The 16,281-nt window shown below is 40.3% G+C and overlaps 1 protein-coding gene across 15 annotated transcripts in view; it reads left to right on the top strand.

Moving 5' to 3' along the window:
- The window catches only part of LOC126272880 (acyl-coenzyme A diphosphatase NUDT19), a 98,102-nt gene that overhangs the window by 64,794 nt on the left and 17,027 nt on the right, over positions 1 to 16,281 (top strand). For 14 of the 15 annotated variants that reach the window (XM_049976118.1, XM_049976117.1, XM_049976116.1 and 11 more), the window contains 2 exons: positions 173 to 807; positions 902 to 1,109. In XM_049976118.1, the coding sequence (XP_049832075.1) occupies positions 175 to 807; positions 902 to 1,109 (841 nt within the window). In that variant the 5' untranslated portion in view covers positions 173 to 174. The remainder of the gene's footprint in view (positions 1 to 172; positions 808 to 901; positions 1,110 to 16,281) is intronic. The other variant, XM_049976126.1, reaches the window with a different exon arrangement.

Raw genomic sequence — 16,281 nt, 5'->3', positions numbered from 1 at the left:
TACTTTAGAAAAAGGGCTTTTAGCCAGAACCTCAACTTGTATGGCCATCCTTTTGTTGTGTCTATCTGCAACTCAACATCTCATCTATATGGACATTAACAGGTTTTTATATGTTATGATATAGTTTATATAAAGAAAATCCTGATTTCTCTTTTTTTTCACCATGTTCCAGAGATGTCTACAAAAAGCTGGAGAGAAGCAGCAAGTATTATGATAGCTGCACGAACTTCATTCCAGCAAATCCCTAAATCCACTGCTAACTACAAGATCCTTATGCTAAAAAGGGGTAAGACCAGTCCTTTCATGCCAGGAAGTTATGTGTTTCCTGGTGGAGTAGCAGAGTCTTCAGATGGTTCTAAGGAGTGGTTGCAGTTGTATAAAGACAATGGATACACCGTCACAAAAGAAAATGCAGGAGGTAGAACACAAAACATGAACATTTCACAATATATCCCAGAGATTCTTCCATTAAAGATTGCAGCTATCAGAGAAACATTTGAAGAAGCAGGAATTCTTTTGTGCAAAAATAAGCATGTCCATTTTCAGTTTCCAGTGTCATACTGGGCTTCATATATTTCAAGCTATGAAACAGAAACCTGGCAGAATAAGGTGAAAAAAGATCCAAGTCAGTTTTTGGACCTGTGTAAACATTTTGAATGTGTTCCAGATATTTGGGCACTTCATCTGTGGAGCAACTGGCTCACACCAACACACAATACACGAAGATTTAATACAACCTTTTTCTTAGCAGTCTTAGACCAAATGCCTCCAGCAATATGTGATAAAACTGAAATGGATGAAATGCAGGTATTTTATATAAATTTTTTACTGCTGTAACTTATAGTGTCTGAATTTATTTCCAAAGAGCAGCATAAAGTATTTGCATGTTCTTTATTACCAGTGGTCATCTGTGAGTGAGTTGCTGTCTATGAGCAACATCTGCAAAATATGGTTGCCACCCCCTCAAGTTTATGAACTAGCTAGACTACACAATTTTAATGATGTGGAAACTTTAGTTAATTTTGCACATGAAAGAGTCAAATCTGGATGTCCTTTCTGGATGCCTGTGCACATGAAAACAACAGATGGACTACTCTTCATACTTCCAGGTACTTGTTTTTACTTTTTATCTTAAACTGTACTTCCCACATTTGCTAAACCAAATATGTAGCAAGACAGCAATATGAGAACTAGAACAGGTAGAAAAGAAAAGTTACATTTTAGAAAGTTATAAGGTTGTTGATATAGCCAGCTAAATGTAGAAAACTGCCAGACAGGCCTTGTTTGGAAAAAATTATAACTTTCTATACCACCAGCTGCAGTTTTGTAGATATAATTTGTAACACTTAAAATTTTTTTTTCTTGTGTGTGAGTATTGAAAGCAAACCATCAGCAGCTTCTGGAGGATATAAATACTTACTGTTTTTGTTTTCAGTAAGATATTCACTTCTTTGGAGCAGGGGGCAAAATCTTTTACTTTTTTCCTTGTGCATGGATACCTTTTTAGTCTGTCATACTTACAGCGAGAAGGGTCATTGCATGGATAAGGAATCTCACCATTTTATTGTACAATAATATTGCTCCATATTTTTATATAGCTTCAGCACTATTCTACATTGACCAGTAAATGAAATGAAATTTATCAGGGAGAAAATTGGTTCTTTCACAGTCTAGAAACTGGAATTTATTTCAGAGGACTGAGCTTTTCCAGCCACCTTACTTATATGTCATATTAAAAACAAATAATGGAAATTCCAGGTTGGAAATCAATAATATTATGAAAAGGATAAATTGCCACTCACCATAAAGATAACATGTTGAGTTGTAGACAAGCACAACAAAAACACTGTTACACTTCGAGCCAGGGCCTTCTTCAGAAAAAAAAGGAACACACTCACATTCATGCAAGTAAATACATCTCGTGCACATGACTGCTATCTCCAGCCACTGCACCCAGAATGCAACTTTTGAAATGAAATCATTCTGCTTTTTGCTGTTAAAACATTATTTGTTGCAACTGCAGTTTAAACATGTGGTCTTTTTCAAGCATTCTGAAAACAAAATTTTTAGTTTACTGATGTGGAATGTTGTAACCCTTCCAATAATATACAGGTGTGACATGCTGTGTATGAGCAGTTGCATGTGAATGTATTCTTACTTTGGTGTTATGAAATCTTTCAGAGACAGATCTGCTATGGAGTAGGGATAAATATTTAGTTTTAGCTTCTTCCTCTTTCTGCAGCGTTATGTCATCAGTAGCACTGAGGCAGCATAATTTTGCACCAAACATTTTATCAATAATTTGTGCAGGAATTATTGTGGATGACATTTTCAGTGCAAATGGGCGTACAATAGATGCCAAATCTATGAGCACCATTGTTGTTCTTTATAGTCAGATCCAAAACCTTCATAGTGTGTTGTTTTTCTCAGTCCATAGTTGAAATTAATGTTAGTGTGCATACTACTGTGTTGTGCTAACATGATGTCAGTACCACTGAGTGATCCTGTAAACAGTACTAATGTGTCATCCATGTATCTATTATAGAATTAAATTTTGTTAACTGTGGTGGGTAATTTCTTAAAGAATTGACTTTCAAGATGGTTAACAAAAATGTCAGCTAGTGAAAAATGTCAGCTAGTGCACTCGTTATACAACTACCCATGGCGATGCCCTTCAGTTGTGAAAAAATTTCATGATTGACCTTGGAATAGTTATAGGAGAGTATTAGTCATAATAAGCTAATGATCTTATTAATTTCTTGTACACTGACTTTCTGGTGTTGGAGAAGAATCTGTCCAATGAGATCTATATTGTCTTCAATAAGAATGTTAGTAAATAAATTATCTATATCAAAAGATACAAATGTAGCATTAGTAGGAAAAGAGATGCCTTTAGTTTTGGCTGTTAGTTCATCTGAAGTTTTAACAGTATAGTTTTCTTTAAAATGTAATATTCTTTAAGGAGATGGGACCTGGATAAACTAAAAGTACCAGAGGTTGTACAGAGTTTCAGGGAGAGCATAAGGGAGCAATTGACAGGAATGGGGGAAAGAAATACAGTAGAAGAAGAATGGGTAGCTTTGAGGGATGAAGTAGTGAAGGCAGCAGAGGATCAAGTAGGTAAAAAGATGAAGGCTAGTAGAAATCCTTGGGTAACAGAAGAAATATTGAATTTAATTGATGAAAGGAGAAAATATAAAAACGCAGTAAATGAAGCAGGCAAAAAGGAATACAGATGTCTCAAAAATGAGATCGACAGGAAGTGCAAAATGGCTAAGCAGGAATGGCTAGAGGACAAATGTAAGGATGTAGAGGCTTATCTCACAAGGGGTAAGATAGATACTGCCTACAGGAAAATTAAAGAGACCTTTGGAGATAAGAGAACCACTTGTATGAACATCAAGAGCTCAGATGGAAACCCAGTTCTAAGCAAAGAAGGGAAAGCAGAAAGGTGGAAGGAGTATATAGAGGGTCTATACAAGGGTGATGTACTTGAGGACAATATAATGGAAATGGAAGTGGATGTAGATGAAGATGAAATGGGAGATATAATACTGCGTGAAGAATCTGACAGAGCACTGAAAGACCTGAATCGAAACAAGGCCCCGGGAGTAGACAACATTCCTTTAGAACTACTGACAGCCTTGGGAGAGCCAGTCCTGACAAAACTCTACCATCTGATGAGCAAGATGTATGAGACAGGCGAAATACCCTCAGATTTCAAGAAGAATATAATAATTCCAATCCCAAAGAAAGCAGGTGTTGACAGATGTGAAAATTACCGAACTTTCAGTTTAATAAGTCACAGCTGCAAAATACTAACGCGAATTCTTTACAGACGAATGGAGAAACTAGTAGAAGCCGACCTCGGGGAAGATCAGTTTGGATTCCGTAGAAATGTTGGAACACGTGAGGCAATACTGTCCCTACGACGTATCTTAGAAGCTAGATTAAGGAAGGGCAAACCAACATTTCTAGCATTTGTAGACTTAGAGAAAGCTTTTGACAATGTTGATTGGAATACTCTCTTTCAAATTCTGAAGGTAGCAGGGGTAAAATACAGGGAGCGAAAGGCTATTTACAATTTGTACATAAACCAGATGGCAGTTATAAGAGTTGAGGGACATGAAAGGGAGGCAGTGGTTGGGAAGGGAGTGAGACAGGGTTGCAGTCTCTCCCCGATGTTATTCAATCTGTATATTGAGCAAGCAGTGAAGGAAACAAAAGAAAAATTCGGAGTAGGTATTAAAATCCATGGAGAAGAAATAAAAATGTTGAGGTTCGCCTATGACAGTGTAATTCTGGCAGGGACAGCAAAAGACTTGGAATAGCAGTTGAACGGAATGGATAGTGTCTTGAAATGAGAATATAAGATGAACATCAACAAAAGCAAAACGAGGATAATGGAATGTAGTCTAATAAAGTTGGGTGATGCTGAGGGCATTAGATTAGGAAATGAGACACTTAAAGTCGTAAAGGAGTTTTGCTATTTGGGGAGCAAAATAACTGATGATGGTCGAATTACAGAGGATATAAAATGTAGACTGGCAATGGCAAGGAAAGCGTTTCTGAAGAAGAGAAATTTGTTAACATCGAGTATAGATTTAAGTGTCAGGAAGTCTCTTCTGAAAGTATTTGTATGGAGTGTAGCCATGTATGGAAGTGAAACATGGACAATAACTAGTTTGGACAAGAAGAGAATAGAAGCTTTAGAAATGTGGTGCTACAGAAGAATGCTGAAGATTAGATAGGTAGATCACATAACTAATAAGGAAGTATTGAATAGGATTGGGGAGAAGAGAAGTTTGTGGCACAACTTGACCAGGAGAAGGGATCGGTTGGTAGGACATGTTCTGAGGCATCGAGGGATCACCAATTTAGTATTGGAGGGCAGTGTGGAGGGTAAAAATCGTAGAGGGAGACCAAGAGATGACTACACTAAGCAGATTCAGAATGATGTAGGTTGCAGTAGGTACTGGGAGATGAAGAAGCTTGCACTAGATAGAGTAGCATGGAGAGCTGCATCAAACCAGTCTCAGGACTGAAGACCACAAAAACAACATAGTGTATCTAATTTTTTGCTGACTTTACAGGCAAGGCTATCTATATAATTGACAATTGTACGAATCAGGATACCAGTTTTATGGATCTTGGGTTGAGTATGTAAGATATGGACGCACAAGTTCATAACAAAAATTTGTTGTACATCTTTTTGAGAAAAAATAAAATCACACTTATTTACTGTTTTTCTAATTAAGGTATTCAATTTGTTACTTGGATCATTATTTAAATTTACAGTACCATTGGCAGAAAAAAAATCATGTACTTTATTAATGTAATTGTCTCGATTGATAACAACCAAACTGTTTCCTTGATCTGCCTTGAAAGCGATGGCATTGTTCTCAATTAATGTCTTGTTAATTTTGTGAACTGTCTGGGTTTTTGAGCTTGTGTGGTTGTTATTCTCTCTATCTCGGTTTATATGAGCAGCACCTTTAACTGTGGCTCTAGTCTGTTATAAGAGAGGTAACTAGGCCATGTATAGGGCAGATTGACTGGCATTGTTTTTACCAAAAGTAAGATGGAGATTTTAAATATGGATTTACAATGTCTAAGGCAATTTTACAGTTGACAGTTACATTCCTAAACATGCTGCCTTTCATATTGGAGGTTAGATTATATTTTAAACCTGAGGATTTTGGTGAAAAGTTTATCAACAGTATTCTGGGATTGTTTTGGCTCTGGATTTAGTGGAGTATTGGTAGGGAGTTTCGGGGGGCTGTGGCCAATTGAAAAAGGCTGCTAGTTAAGGCCTGGGTGCTATGAGTTGTTGGCACAGTGGAACACTGAGGGTAGGATAGGGACTGAACAATGGTGCCCCAAGGCAATTCTAAGACGTCAGCAGATTAATAACTTATGGAGGTTGTGTCTGGTAAGCTCTACCAGTTGCTGAATGGAAAGGGATTCAGTTTCAGGAACATTATGTTTGTTGCAGGGAGTTCACAATAACAGTATCTTGTGGAGGGTACAGAGTTGGTTCTGTGACACCTCTGTGATGGAGATATGTTTTAGCAGTACGAGGTTTGTGAGGGACAGGGTCTGGCAGAATCTGAAGAGGTGATGGTGGGATCCAGAGAAAGGAATTTTAATGATAAGGCAATTGGGAGGGAGGAGGGAGGGGGGATATATTCCATGTTTTAGGCAGAATTTAAGGAGTAGGATGTGGGACAGTGTTTTAGCCAGGGAAAGAAATACTTTTTTGAACTGGTGCAGAAAGATGGAGCAGGATTCCAATTATGCAAAGGTGGCTTTGGGGAAACAGGAAATCATGCAGGAAATTGGCAAATGAAAGCATTACGTGATTGTGAGGGGAGCTGGATAATGGAAAAGGAAGTGTAAAAAGACATACATACATGCGAAAATACACACAAATATGTAAAATTGCACAAATACTTTAAAATATGTAAAATTACACACAAACATGCACAAACAGGTAAAAATGTACCAAAATGTTGGAAAAGAGAATAGAACAAATGAGGTATGGGAGTATGTGTTTGTTGGGATAAGTGATGAGAGAGAGAGAAGGAAGCGGAGATGGTCAAGGTTCACAAGTTAATGTGGTACAGGGAGGTGTGGAAAATAATGAGTGAAAATATGTGAGAATAAGGAAGGAAATGTGATTGATAAGAATAATTACATTATCAGTGGGAAGAATTTGGAGTATGAGATTCTGCAGCAACAATACGCACAGGCACATAGCTCTGTGTTGTGCATGGATGAGACCACTGATACAGCCACTCTAACTGTTGACACCACTACCCTATACACCAACATCACTCATGCCCATGATCTTCCTGCCATAGAACACTACTTCCCCCAACATCTTTCAGATTCCAAACTCACAACCTTATTCCTTATGCACCTTATTAAACTTATACTAGCACTAAACTACTGCTCCTTTGAAGGGAAAATATGCAAACAAATCCACAGAACAGCCATGAGCACCTGCATGGCAGTTTCTATGCCAACCTGTTTATGAGCCATCTAGAGAGCTTCCTAGCCTCAAAAAACCCCAAACCCCTGGTTGGATTCAGTTTCACTGATGGTATCTTCATGATCTGGACTCAGCGACAAAACACCCTATCGTCATTCCTTCAAAACCTTCTCTTGCATCCATTTCACCTGGTCCTCCACAGTGTAACATGCCACCTTTCTGGATGTTGACTTCCTCTTCTTTGACACCTCTGTCCACATTAAACCCACCCATCATTAACATTACACGCATTTTGATGGCTGCTATTACTAAATCCCTCCGAGGGACAGTGAATTTGGAGTGACAAGAAGTTCCTCACCCCATATGCTGAAGGTCTCACAAAGGCCTTCAAGATGTGCACTATCCCCCAGACTTAGTCAGCAGACAGATTTCCTGTGCAGTATAACCCCCCCCCCCCCCCCCCCCAATCCTTCCAGCATCCCCCAAGAACCAGCTACAAAGGCGTATCCCCCTTCATCACCAAATACCACCCCAAACTAGAACATCTGAAGTACATCCTTTGTGAAGACTTTGATTATCTATCACCATTACATGTAATGAAGAATTATCCTACCCAAATTCATCCCCCCCCTCCTCCTAAAGTGGTCTTTCATTGCCCACCGAACCTCGATGACATCCCAGTCTATCTCTATGCCACTTCCAAATTGCAATGGCTTGCCACAGGAATCATATCCCTGTGCAGGATCAGGATACAAGACCTACTAGTCCATCCATCCAGCACTTCCTGTTCCAGTCTGGCCTGTCACAGGATTAACCTAATCAGTCAGAGACCAGGCCACATGTGAAAGCAGCTGTGTCGTATACCATTTCTGCTGTAATCATTCCATGGCTTTTTATGATGATACAACTACGAACCAGCTGTCCATGAGGATGAACAGCCACTGTCATACTGTGACCAAAAGCAACATGGACCACCCTGTGTGTAACTGGATATAACATGCTTGATTTCAATGGCTGATTCACAGACTAGACCTAGCTGCCTTTTTCAATTGGCCACAGCCCCCCGAAACTCCCTACCAATACTCCACTAAATCCAGAGCCAAAACAATCCCAGAATACTGTTGATAAACTTTTCACCAAAATCCTCAGGTTTAAAATATAATCTAACTTCCAATATGAAAGGCAGCATGTTTAGAAATGTAACTGTCATCTATAAAATTGCCTTAGACATTGTAAATCCATATTTAAAATCTCCATCTCACTTTTGGTAAAAACAATGCCAGTCAATCTGCCCTATACATGGCCTAGTTACCTGTCTGTTGATTGAATTATCAGCCAGCCTAATTTCAATCGCCTCTTTATAGACACTGTTCCAAAAACCGGAAATGTTGGCAACCACAACAGTTTCCTTAAATTTCATTTTGTGTACAAAATTCCATGTCAATGTGGGAAAGCTTACATTGGCCGTTCTAATCACACAGTGCATGACAGGTGTGTGGAACATCGCCATCACATGAGGCTACAACAGCCAGAAAAATCGGCGGTAGCAGAACACTGCCTAAATGAAGGACACAAAATGAAATTTGAGGAGACTATTGTGGTTGCCAACATTTCCGGTTTTTGGAACAGTGTCTATAAAGAGGTGATTGAAATTAGGTTGACCGATAATTTAATCAACAGAGACAATGGGTTTCCTCTTAGCAAAATGTGGAATCCTGTATTATCTTGCATCAAAACTGAACGTTCTTCGGTGTGGCCTTGATTGCGATATATCATTGCCAGCAGTGATTTACTAAGGGTGGCGCCACCTCCCTGTTTTGGAAGGCAGAAACCGTGATGGGTGGTGCATGTGCCGTGTACTGAACGGTGGCCTATTTAGGACGTCGATTTGCAACCTGGCGTCAGTTCTCAGCGGGACTCATCAGTAGAAGCAACATTTCATGAAGATGATGAACAGTTGGATCGTCGAAATATCGAGTCAAGTTGATTTTAGGATCTGGCAGTAAACCCGAAGAGACTTTCAAGACAGATAATTGTTAATAGCTACAATTTCATAGCAGATGCCCGTGTTTACAATGGCAAATGAGAGTTGTGTATGCCACTGGATATAAACACAGGTTGCTCTTTATGCCCATGATATGTGAGTCTAGCCATGCAGTGCTCAGATTAAAGTGCGAACTGGTGTGGAATATCTCCACAAACATTATAAATTAGGGTACAGCAATGCGTGAGCTCACATGGCGATTTGAAAGCTAACAAATTCCAACTCCATCATAATCAATGTACATATTGTTCCAGTTGTATCCAAATCAAAGTCCTCATCCACAAAGTGGTAATCAACACAGCACTATAATGGTGTGTGAAGGTGTGCTCCATGTACAATATGTGAATTGTTTCTCAGCCACATTGAGCACTTTTTTAAAGTGGCTGAGAAACCAAAGGGTTTGCCCATCTATGTAGTGCCTCCTGCTATCCTCTGGTGCTGTGTGGCTTAATGTCCATGTGCTGCCCTCTATGGAGGCGACTAACTGATTCCACCTATATGTTGAAGTCCACTGGTGGGACATCCTTGTCACTACTATGCAGATATACAATAAAAAATGTACCCTTCTTGCCTGATGAGATAATAAATTACTGATTTCATGTTTAGACATTACCTCTGCACAGTCACTCAATCCACTGACATTTACTGCTACTTTTTCTGTGCAACAGACATTTCCCCTTTATCTGAGAATATAACTTTTGCTTTGACAAATATTCCTTGTACTTTGCTTCAAAAAAATATGTATTAACGTTCACTAGCAGATAAACAGTACATAAATGAACAGCAGGAAAATCAGCTTCTTTTACAGTTCGAAATTGTGAGAAAATGGAATATTTGAGATAAGATCCTCTTACAATGAAATCTTTAGAGACAGGCCTTTGCAGAAAAATGGACAAGAAATCAGATGTGACCTTGTTAACAAACCATTCAAGCATTTTAAAGTGATAGCACATATAACCTAAATCACTATGGCTACACAAATATAACTACTAGTTGGATCAAAAAGTGGAAGGGATACACAAAATAAGTTGTAGTGCAGATACAGCTTAAACGTAATTAATACTGTTTCTAAAACTTGGAAATAATGTTCAGACACGTGGGATCCATCTCAAATTATGGATGAAAGAAAAGGATTAAAAAGATAATACACTCTTAAGTCTGTAACTAAATAATTTAACATTTGCAATAATATAACTGTTTTTTTTTTTTTTCAGTGCACAGAATTGAACAGAGCAAAAGATTTTAAGAGCACATACCTCAGAAAACATCTGAAACAATTCTGTCACATTCACTGTATTTTCCCTTAGCTTAGGATATAAAGTTCAGTGTAGATAGTCTTACTAGAAAGTAATACATACAGATGTTCAAGACTAACAATGAATTTGCTGCAATTAAGCGATCTTTTGTTTTATTTTATTTTAACGATATTATTGAGTCAACTCATCAACCAGCATTACTGCTCTCTTCAAGTACTGCTGTTTATGGAATAGTACAAAAATTTCATCCATTACTTCTGAGCTACATTTCTCTAACATCAGCAATTTGTTGTCCACACATTATGCACAACAAATGCACGTCTTAGAGACTTGAATGCAGCTAAATCAGTGTCAAAAATACCCTGATCAATCTTAAGCAGCCTAGATTGCAGATGTGCAGAGTCTCAGTGGAAAATGCCAGTTCATGTGCCCCAGCTGTAAGGTTCCATATGCATGTGTTGATTCAAGACTTTTAGTGCAGCTCTGGATGAAGACATATGCACTGAAGCTTGAAGCATTTTTGATCCCATTTGTTAACATCTTTTCATACTGGCCATCAACACAACAGGCATCTGATCATCTGATGGTGAGGTTTGTGGGGTGAATAGTTTCTGTTGCAGGTTGCAGATAGCTGACGACAGTCACTCCCTGTCTTCCAAATGTAGAAAAAGACCCACATTGTTAGTTGCTGTTCCAGTTAAGGAGTGGGTAGAACAACATTGCTCCCATTCTAGCCAGTCAACATTTACTCAAAGCTATCAACATTACCATCAAAGACCTGTAGTTTAAGTGAAACAAGTTGTGTGCTAATTGCCACATATAGCTCACCAGATGCGTTGGGACAAGCTGTAGTATACACAGAATAAGTCAGGCTGCCTTGCAGCAGTCTATGTGAGCCATTGGTCTGCAGCCCCAGTTGGCAACACGCCGGTTCTTGCCATATCACTGAGGGCTGTACCAACATGAAATTCACCAAACAAGCTGTGCATATGGTGTGTTTATGCTGTTCAAAATTGACATCAAGGCTGTGGTGTTGCTGGTAGATAGGGACACCTACAGGCATATTGGGGTGCTATTGCTGCAACTTTTCCAGCAGCAGGCTATCATGCATAGTAAAGAAGTTGTACCACTATGGATGCAGGCAACACTTCAAGTGAGGAACAATAATGTAGCTTGTGTTCTAACATTTTTGCAGTATCTTCATTGACAGCTACTAACAGTTTTGGTCTTGATATGTTCATTAGTTATGAGCTCATTATCCAAGACAATATTACCCTGTTATTTTAAAGCACTCCATATAGGGAGTTGGAACAATTGTGCAAGAACTATAGCAATTATTTGAACTAGGATTAGGTTGGATAACTGACTTCCATGCACACATCTTGCTCAAGCAATAGACAAGTCTACATTTTAGCAGAACTTGTCCAATGCTGTTTGCCACAAAAGAAGTGATAAAATCACAACATGACAACTTACAGGAGTCAGGCGTAGTCACTCCAATCACATTAAGTTAATGAGCCATGGCAATTATCATTGTTGGTTAACCCTCTGGAGCCATAAGTATATATGACAATTTGAAGGTCACCCTTAACTGCTCAGTATCCTATATCACACCTGGTTGGACTACTGGTAAATTTAGCAGGTGGTCACTGTTTTTTCTAAAATAGATCTTTCTGATTCATACCAGACCCTTGGATGCCAGAACAGCAGGTATGCTAGCAATAAACATGTGTGTTGGATTATAGCATTACAACTGATTACCATTCAACATCGCAAGTGCTTGTATGATTTTCCAACAGTATTTACAACATCACGTGCACATTATTCCATGATGCATTAACTACTTACAAGGGAAATTACCCACCACAAAACCTTCAGATTTAGTGGTAAAATGACCCAATGGATAGCCTGTCAAAAACTGAACACAGATCAAGCATGAAAAAAGGAAGAAGGTGTACTGAAATGTGAAAAAAGAAGCAAAATAAAAACAGTGATTGGTCCAAGCTCATGATGTGCAACACTGAGTGCTCTGCAAGAATCACAGTGTTGTGGTTGTGTGGTCACAGTGTTGGACTGCAAAGTGGGAGATATGTGTTCAAATCCTCCTCATGGCCCTCCACCCCCCCTTTTCTTCATTCACAAAATTATGATTTTTCTATCTGATCACTGACCTGTCTGTTCTCCTTCTGTAATCTTGGCAATTGTCATACTACACATTGGTTATAGAATATGAGTCGTGTGGTAAGAATATATTACCATCACAAGTAAAGGTGATGAATAGCGAGAGCAGGTGAGATGCGGCATAGACCTCTCACAGAAATAAAAGCAACAAATAAAGGATTCCTTGAAGCTGAGACTGCGTCAGCTTTCAGACGACTCTACATACAAAGTTTGCCAAGGTAATCCCATTCCTGATGTCCAGGCGGAGCTTCAAGGAATCCTCAGAACCTTAGGCCCCCTACAAAACCTTTCACTTGACTCCATCAAACTCCTGACCCCACCGACACCTCGCACTCCTACCCTCTACCTACTTCCTAAAATTCACAAACCCAAACATCCTGGCCGCCCCATTGTAGCTGGTTACCAAGCCCCCAAAGAACGTATCTCCGCCTACGTAGATCAACACCTTCAACCCATTACACGCAGTCTCCCATCCTTCATCAAAGTCACCAACCACTTTCTCGAATGCCTGGAATCCGTACCCAGTCTGTTACCCCCGGAAACAATCCTAGTAACCATTGATGCCACTTCCCTATACACAAATATCCCGCACGTCCAGGGCCTCGCTGCAATGGAGCACTTCCTTTCACGCCGATCACCTGCCACCCTACCTAAAACCTCTTTCCTCGTCACCTTAGCCAGCTTCATCCTGATCCACAATTTCTTCACTTTTGAAGGACAGACATACCATAGCCAGCTTCATCCTGACCCACAATTTCTTCACTTTTGAAGGACAGACATACCAACAATTAAAGGGAACAGCCATGGGTACCAGGATGGCCCCCTCGTATGCCAACCTATTTATGGGTCGCTTAGGGGAAGCCTTCTTGGTTACCCAAGCCTGCCAACCCAAAGTTTGGTACAGATTTATTGACGACATCTTCATGATCTGGACTCACAGTGAAGAACAACTCCAGAATTTCCTCTCCAACCTCAACTCCTTTGGTTCCATCAGATTCACCTGGTCCTACTCCAAATCCCATGCCACTTTCCTAGACGTTGACCTCCATCTGTCCAATGGCCAGCTTCACACATCCGTCCACATCAATCCCACCAACAAGCAACAGTACCTCCATTATGACAGCTGCCACCCATTCCATATCAAACGGTCCCTTCCCTACAGCCTAGGCCTTCATGGCAAAAGGAATCTGCTCCAGTCCTGAATCCCTGGACCATTACACCAACAACCTGAAAACAGCTTTTGCATCCCGCAACTACCCTCCCGACCTGGTACAGAAGCAGATAACCAGAGCCACTTCCTCATCCCCTCAAACCCAGAACCTCTCACAGAAGAACCCCAAAAGTGCCCCACTTGTGACAGGACACTTCCCGGGACTGGATCGGACTCTGAATGTGGCTCTCCAGCAGGGATACGACTTCCTAAAATCCTGCCCCAAAATGAGATCCATCCTTCATGAAATCCTCCCCACCCCACCAAGAGTGTCTATCCGTCATCCACCTAACCTTCGTAACCTCTTGGTTCATCCCTATGAAATCCCCAAACCACCTTCCCTACCATCTGGCTCCTACCCTTGCAACTGCCCCCGGTGTAAAACCTGTCCTATGCACCCTCCCACCACCACCTACTCCAGTTCCAGTCTTGTAACCCGGAAGGTGTACACGATCAAAGGCAGAGCCACGTCTGAAAGCACCCACGTGATTTACCAACTGACCTGCCTACACTGTGACCCTTTCTATGTGGGAATGACCAGCAACAAACTGTCCATTCGCATGAATGGACACAGGCAGACAGTGTTTGTTGGTAATGAGGATCATCCTGTGGCTAGACATGCCTTGGTGCATGGCCAGCACATTTTCGCACAGTGTTACACCGTCCGAGTTACCTGGATACTTCACACCAACACCAACCTATCCGAACTCCGGAGATGGGAACTTGCCCTTCAATATATCCTCTCTTCTCGTTATCCACCAGGCCTCAATCTCCGCTAATTTCAAGTTGCTGCCACTCATACCTCACCTGTTTTTCAACACCATCTTTGCCTCCACACTTCCGCCTCGACTTACATCTCTGCCCTTACTTAAATGTGTCTGCTTGTGTCTGTGTATGTATGGATGGATATGTGTGTGTGTGTGTGTGTGTGTGTGTGTGTGTGTGTGTGTGTGTGCGCGCGAGTATATACCTATCCTTTTTTCCCCCTAAGGTAAGTCTTTCTGCTCCCGGGATTGGAATGACTCCTTACCCTCTCCCTTAAAACCCACATCCTTTCGTCTTTTCCTCTCCTTCCCTCTTTCCTGAAGAAGCAACCATCGGTTGCGAAAGCTAGAAATTCTGTTTGTGTGTTTTATTCATTGTACCTATCTACCGGCACTTTCCCGCTTGGTAAGTCTTGGAATCTTTGTTTTTAATATATTTTTCCCATGTGGAAATTTCTTTCTATTTTATTTACAATATGGATGGTTTGAAAACGGCAATAGGTGTCCAAAACTAGTCACCATCAAGAAATAAAAAAAAATTTCTTAATGCTACTCATGACAGAGTTATAATCATTTATTTCAATTACAAAACAAGTTGTGGACCTATTTTTCACCTGCAGCATGCTACAAGTTCATAAAAATTATTTAACCTATTTAAAAAATGATAAAGGTCTCCATTCCTTTGTTGGCCCAGCACCTCCACACCTCTAAATCGGGTCTTGGTTTCCAGGCTGATGGTATTAAATGCACTTTCTTCGAACCTATTGTCAAATACGTGGGATATGTATTAAACAAAGATGATCTTCGATCAATGGCAGTTCCCTGGAATCTTGAATAACTCCAAGCTATTCTCAGGAAAACTGATTAAACAAAATTCATACTCAGAGCCGTCCACATATCTCATCCACTAAATAATTTGCTAAAAAAAAGGGCACTAAATCTGTATGTTCTCAAGTATGTCCAAGAAGCCTTTACTACTTTAAGACCGTGTCAAATCCACTCTATGTTTACAGACTTTTATACCCCATAAATGCAGTATATTGGCCTCAGAGACACTGAAGTATGATACTGATGCTGTGATGTCACATACAGACACTGATGGGACAGAGCATCCTATAACATTCATGTCCGCAATTTTCTCCCTGGTGCAGAGAAGCTATTAAACTGTTTGCATATAGAAAAAGAAGCATTTGCCATAATTTATGGGATAATGAAGTTCCACATATTTCAGTGTAGTACCATGTTCCATTTACTATCAGTCCACAGGCTGCTGATTGCTCTGTTTCATCTAAAATCAAAACTCCAGCGAGAAGAGCACAGTGGCTTCAGAGATGGGTCATTCTGAGCAATTGTAATTATGACATTCGTTGCAGGCCCATCTCATGATGTGCCAACTATGATGCCTTATTCTATCTGTTGATGGAGTCCAATGTGGAATTCAATAAGGAGGAGGTTGTTTACTTTGTCATCAATGAAAACATAAGGCATACCCTCACCAAGTTACCAGTCACAGTTTGTGACATCGTGAGAGCAACACACACAGAGCTGCTTCTTTGCAGGGTGTAATTACCAGTTCAGCTGAGTTGCCCAGATCATACTTTCAGAGGCTCAGACGCTGCTTTCAAAACTTACTTCTCCTTGCCTTACTGCTGCTGCCAATGAAGCAGAGTGCAGTGTCGTCATGCCACACGTTTTGAGTTCATATCCCCTGCCTGCTGCATTGTTAGTACTGGCAAAAGAGTCATATGAATGGTGTGTAAAAACATCATGTTTACTGGCTGCAGGTAGATGCACAGCTAAAATGAACAGTCTAGTCCTGTAATGCATGCATG

This window comes from Schistocerca gregaria, chromosome 5 (genome assembly GCF_023897955.1).
Source record: "Schistocerca gregaria isolate iqSchGreg1 chromosome 5, iqSchGreg1.2, whole genome shotgun sequence".
Classification (NCBI taxonomy): domain Eukaryota; kingdom Metazoa; phylum Arthropoda; class Insecta; order Orthoptera; family Acrididae; genus Schistocerca; species Schistocerca gregaria.
The sequence above is the reverse complement of the archived record's forward strand: the minus strand, read 5'-3'. Positions and strand labels throughout refer to the sequence as shown.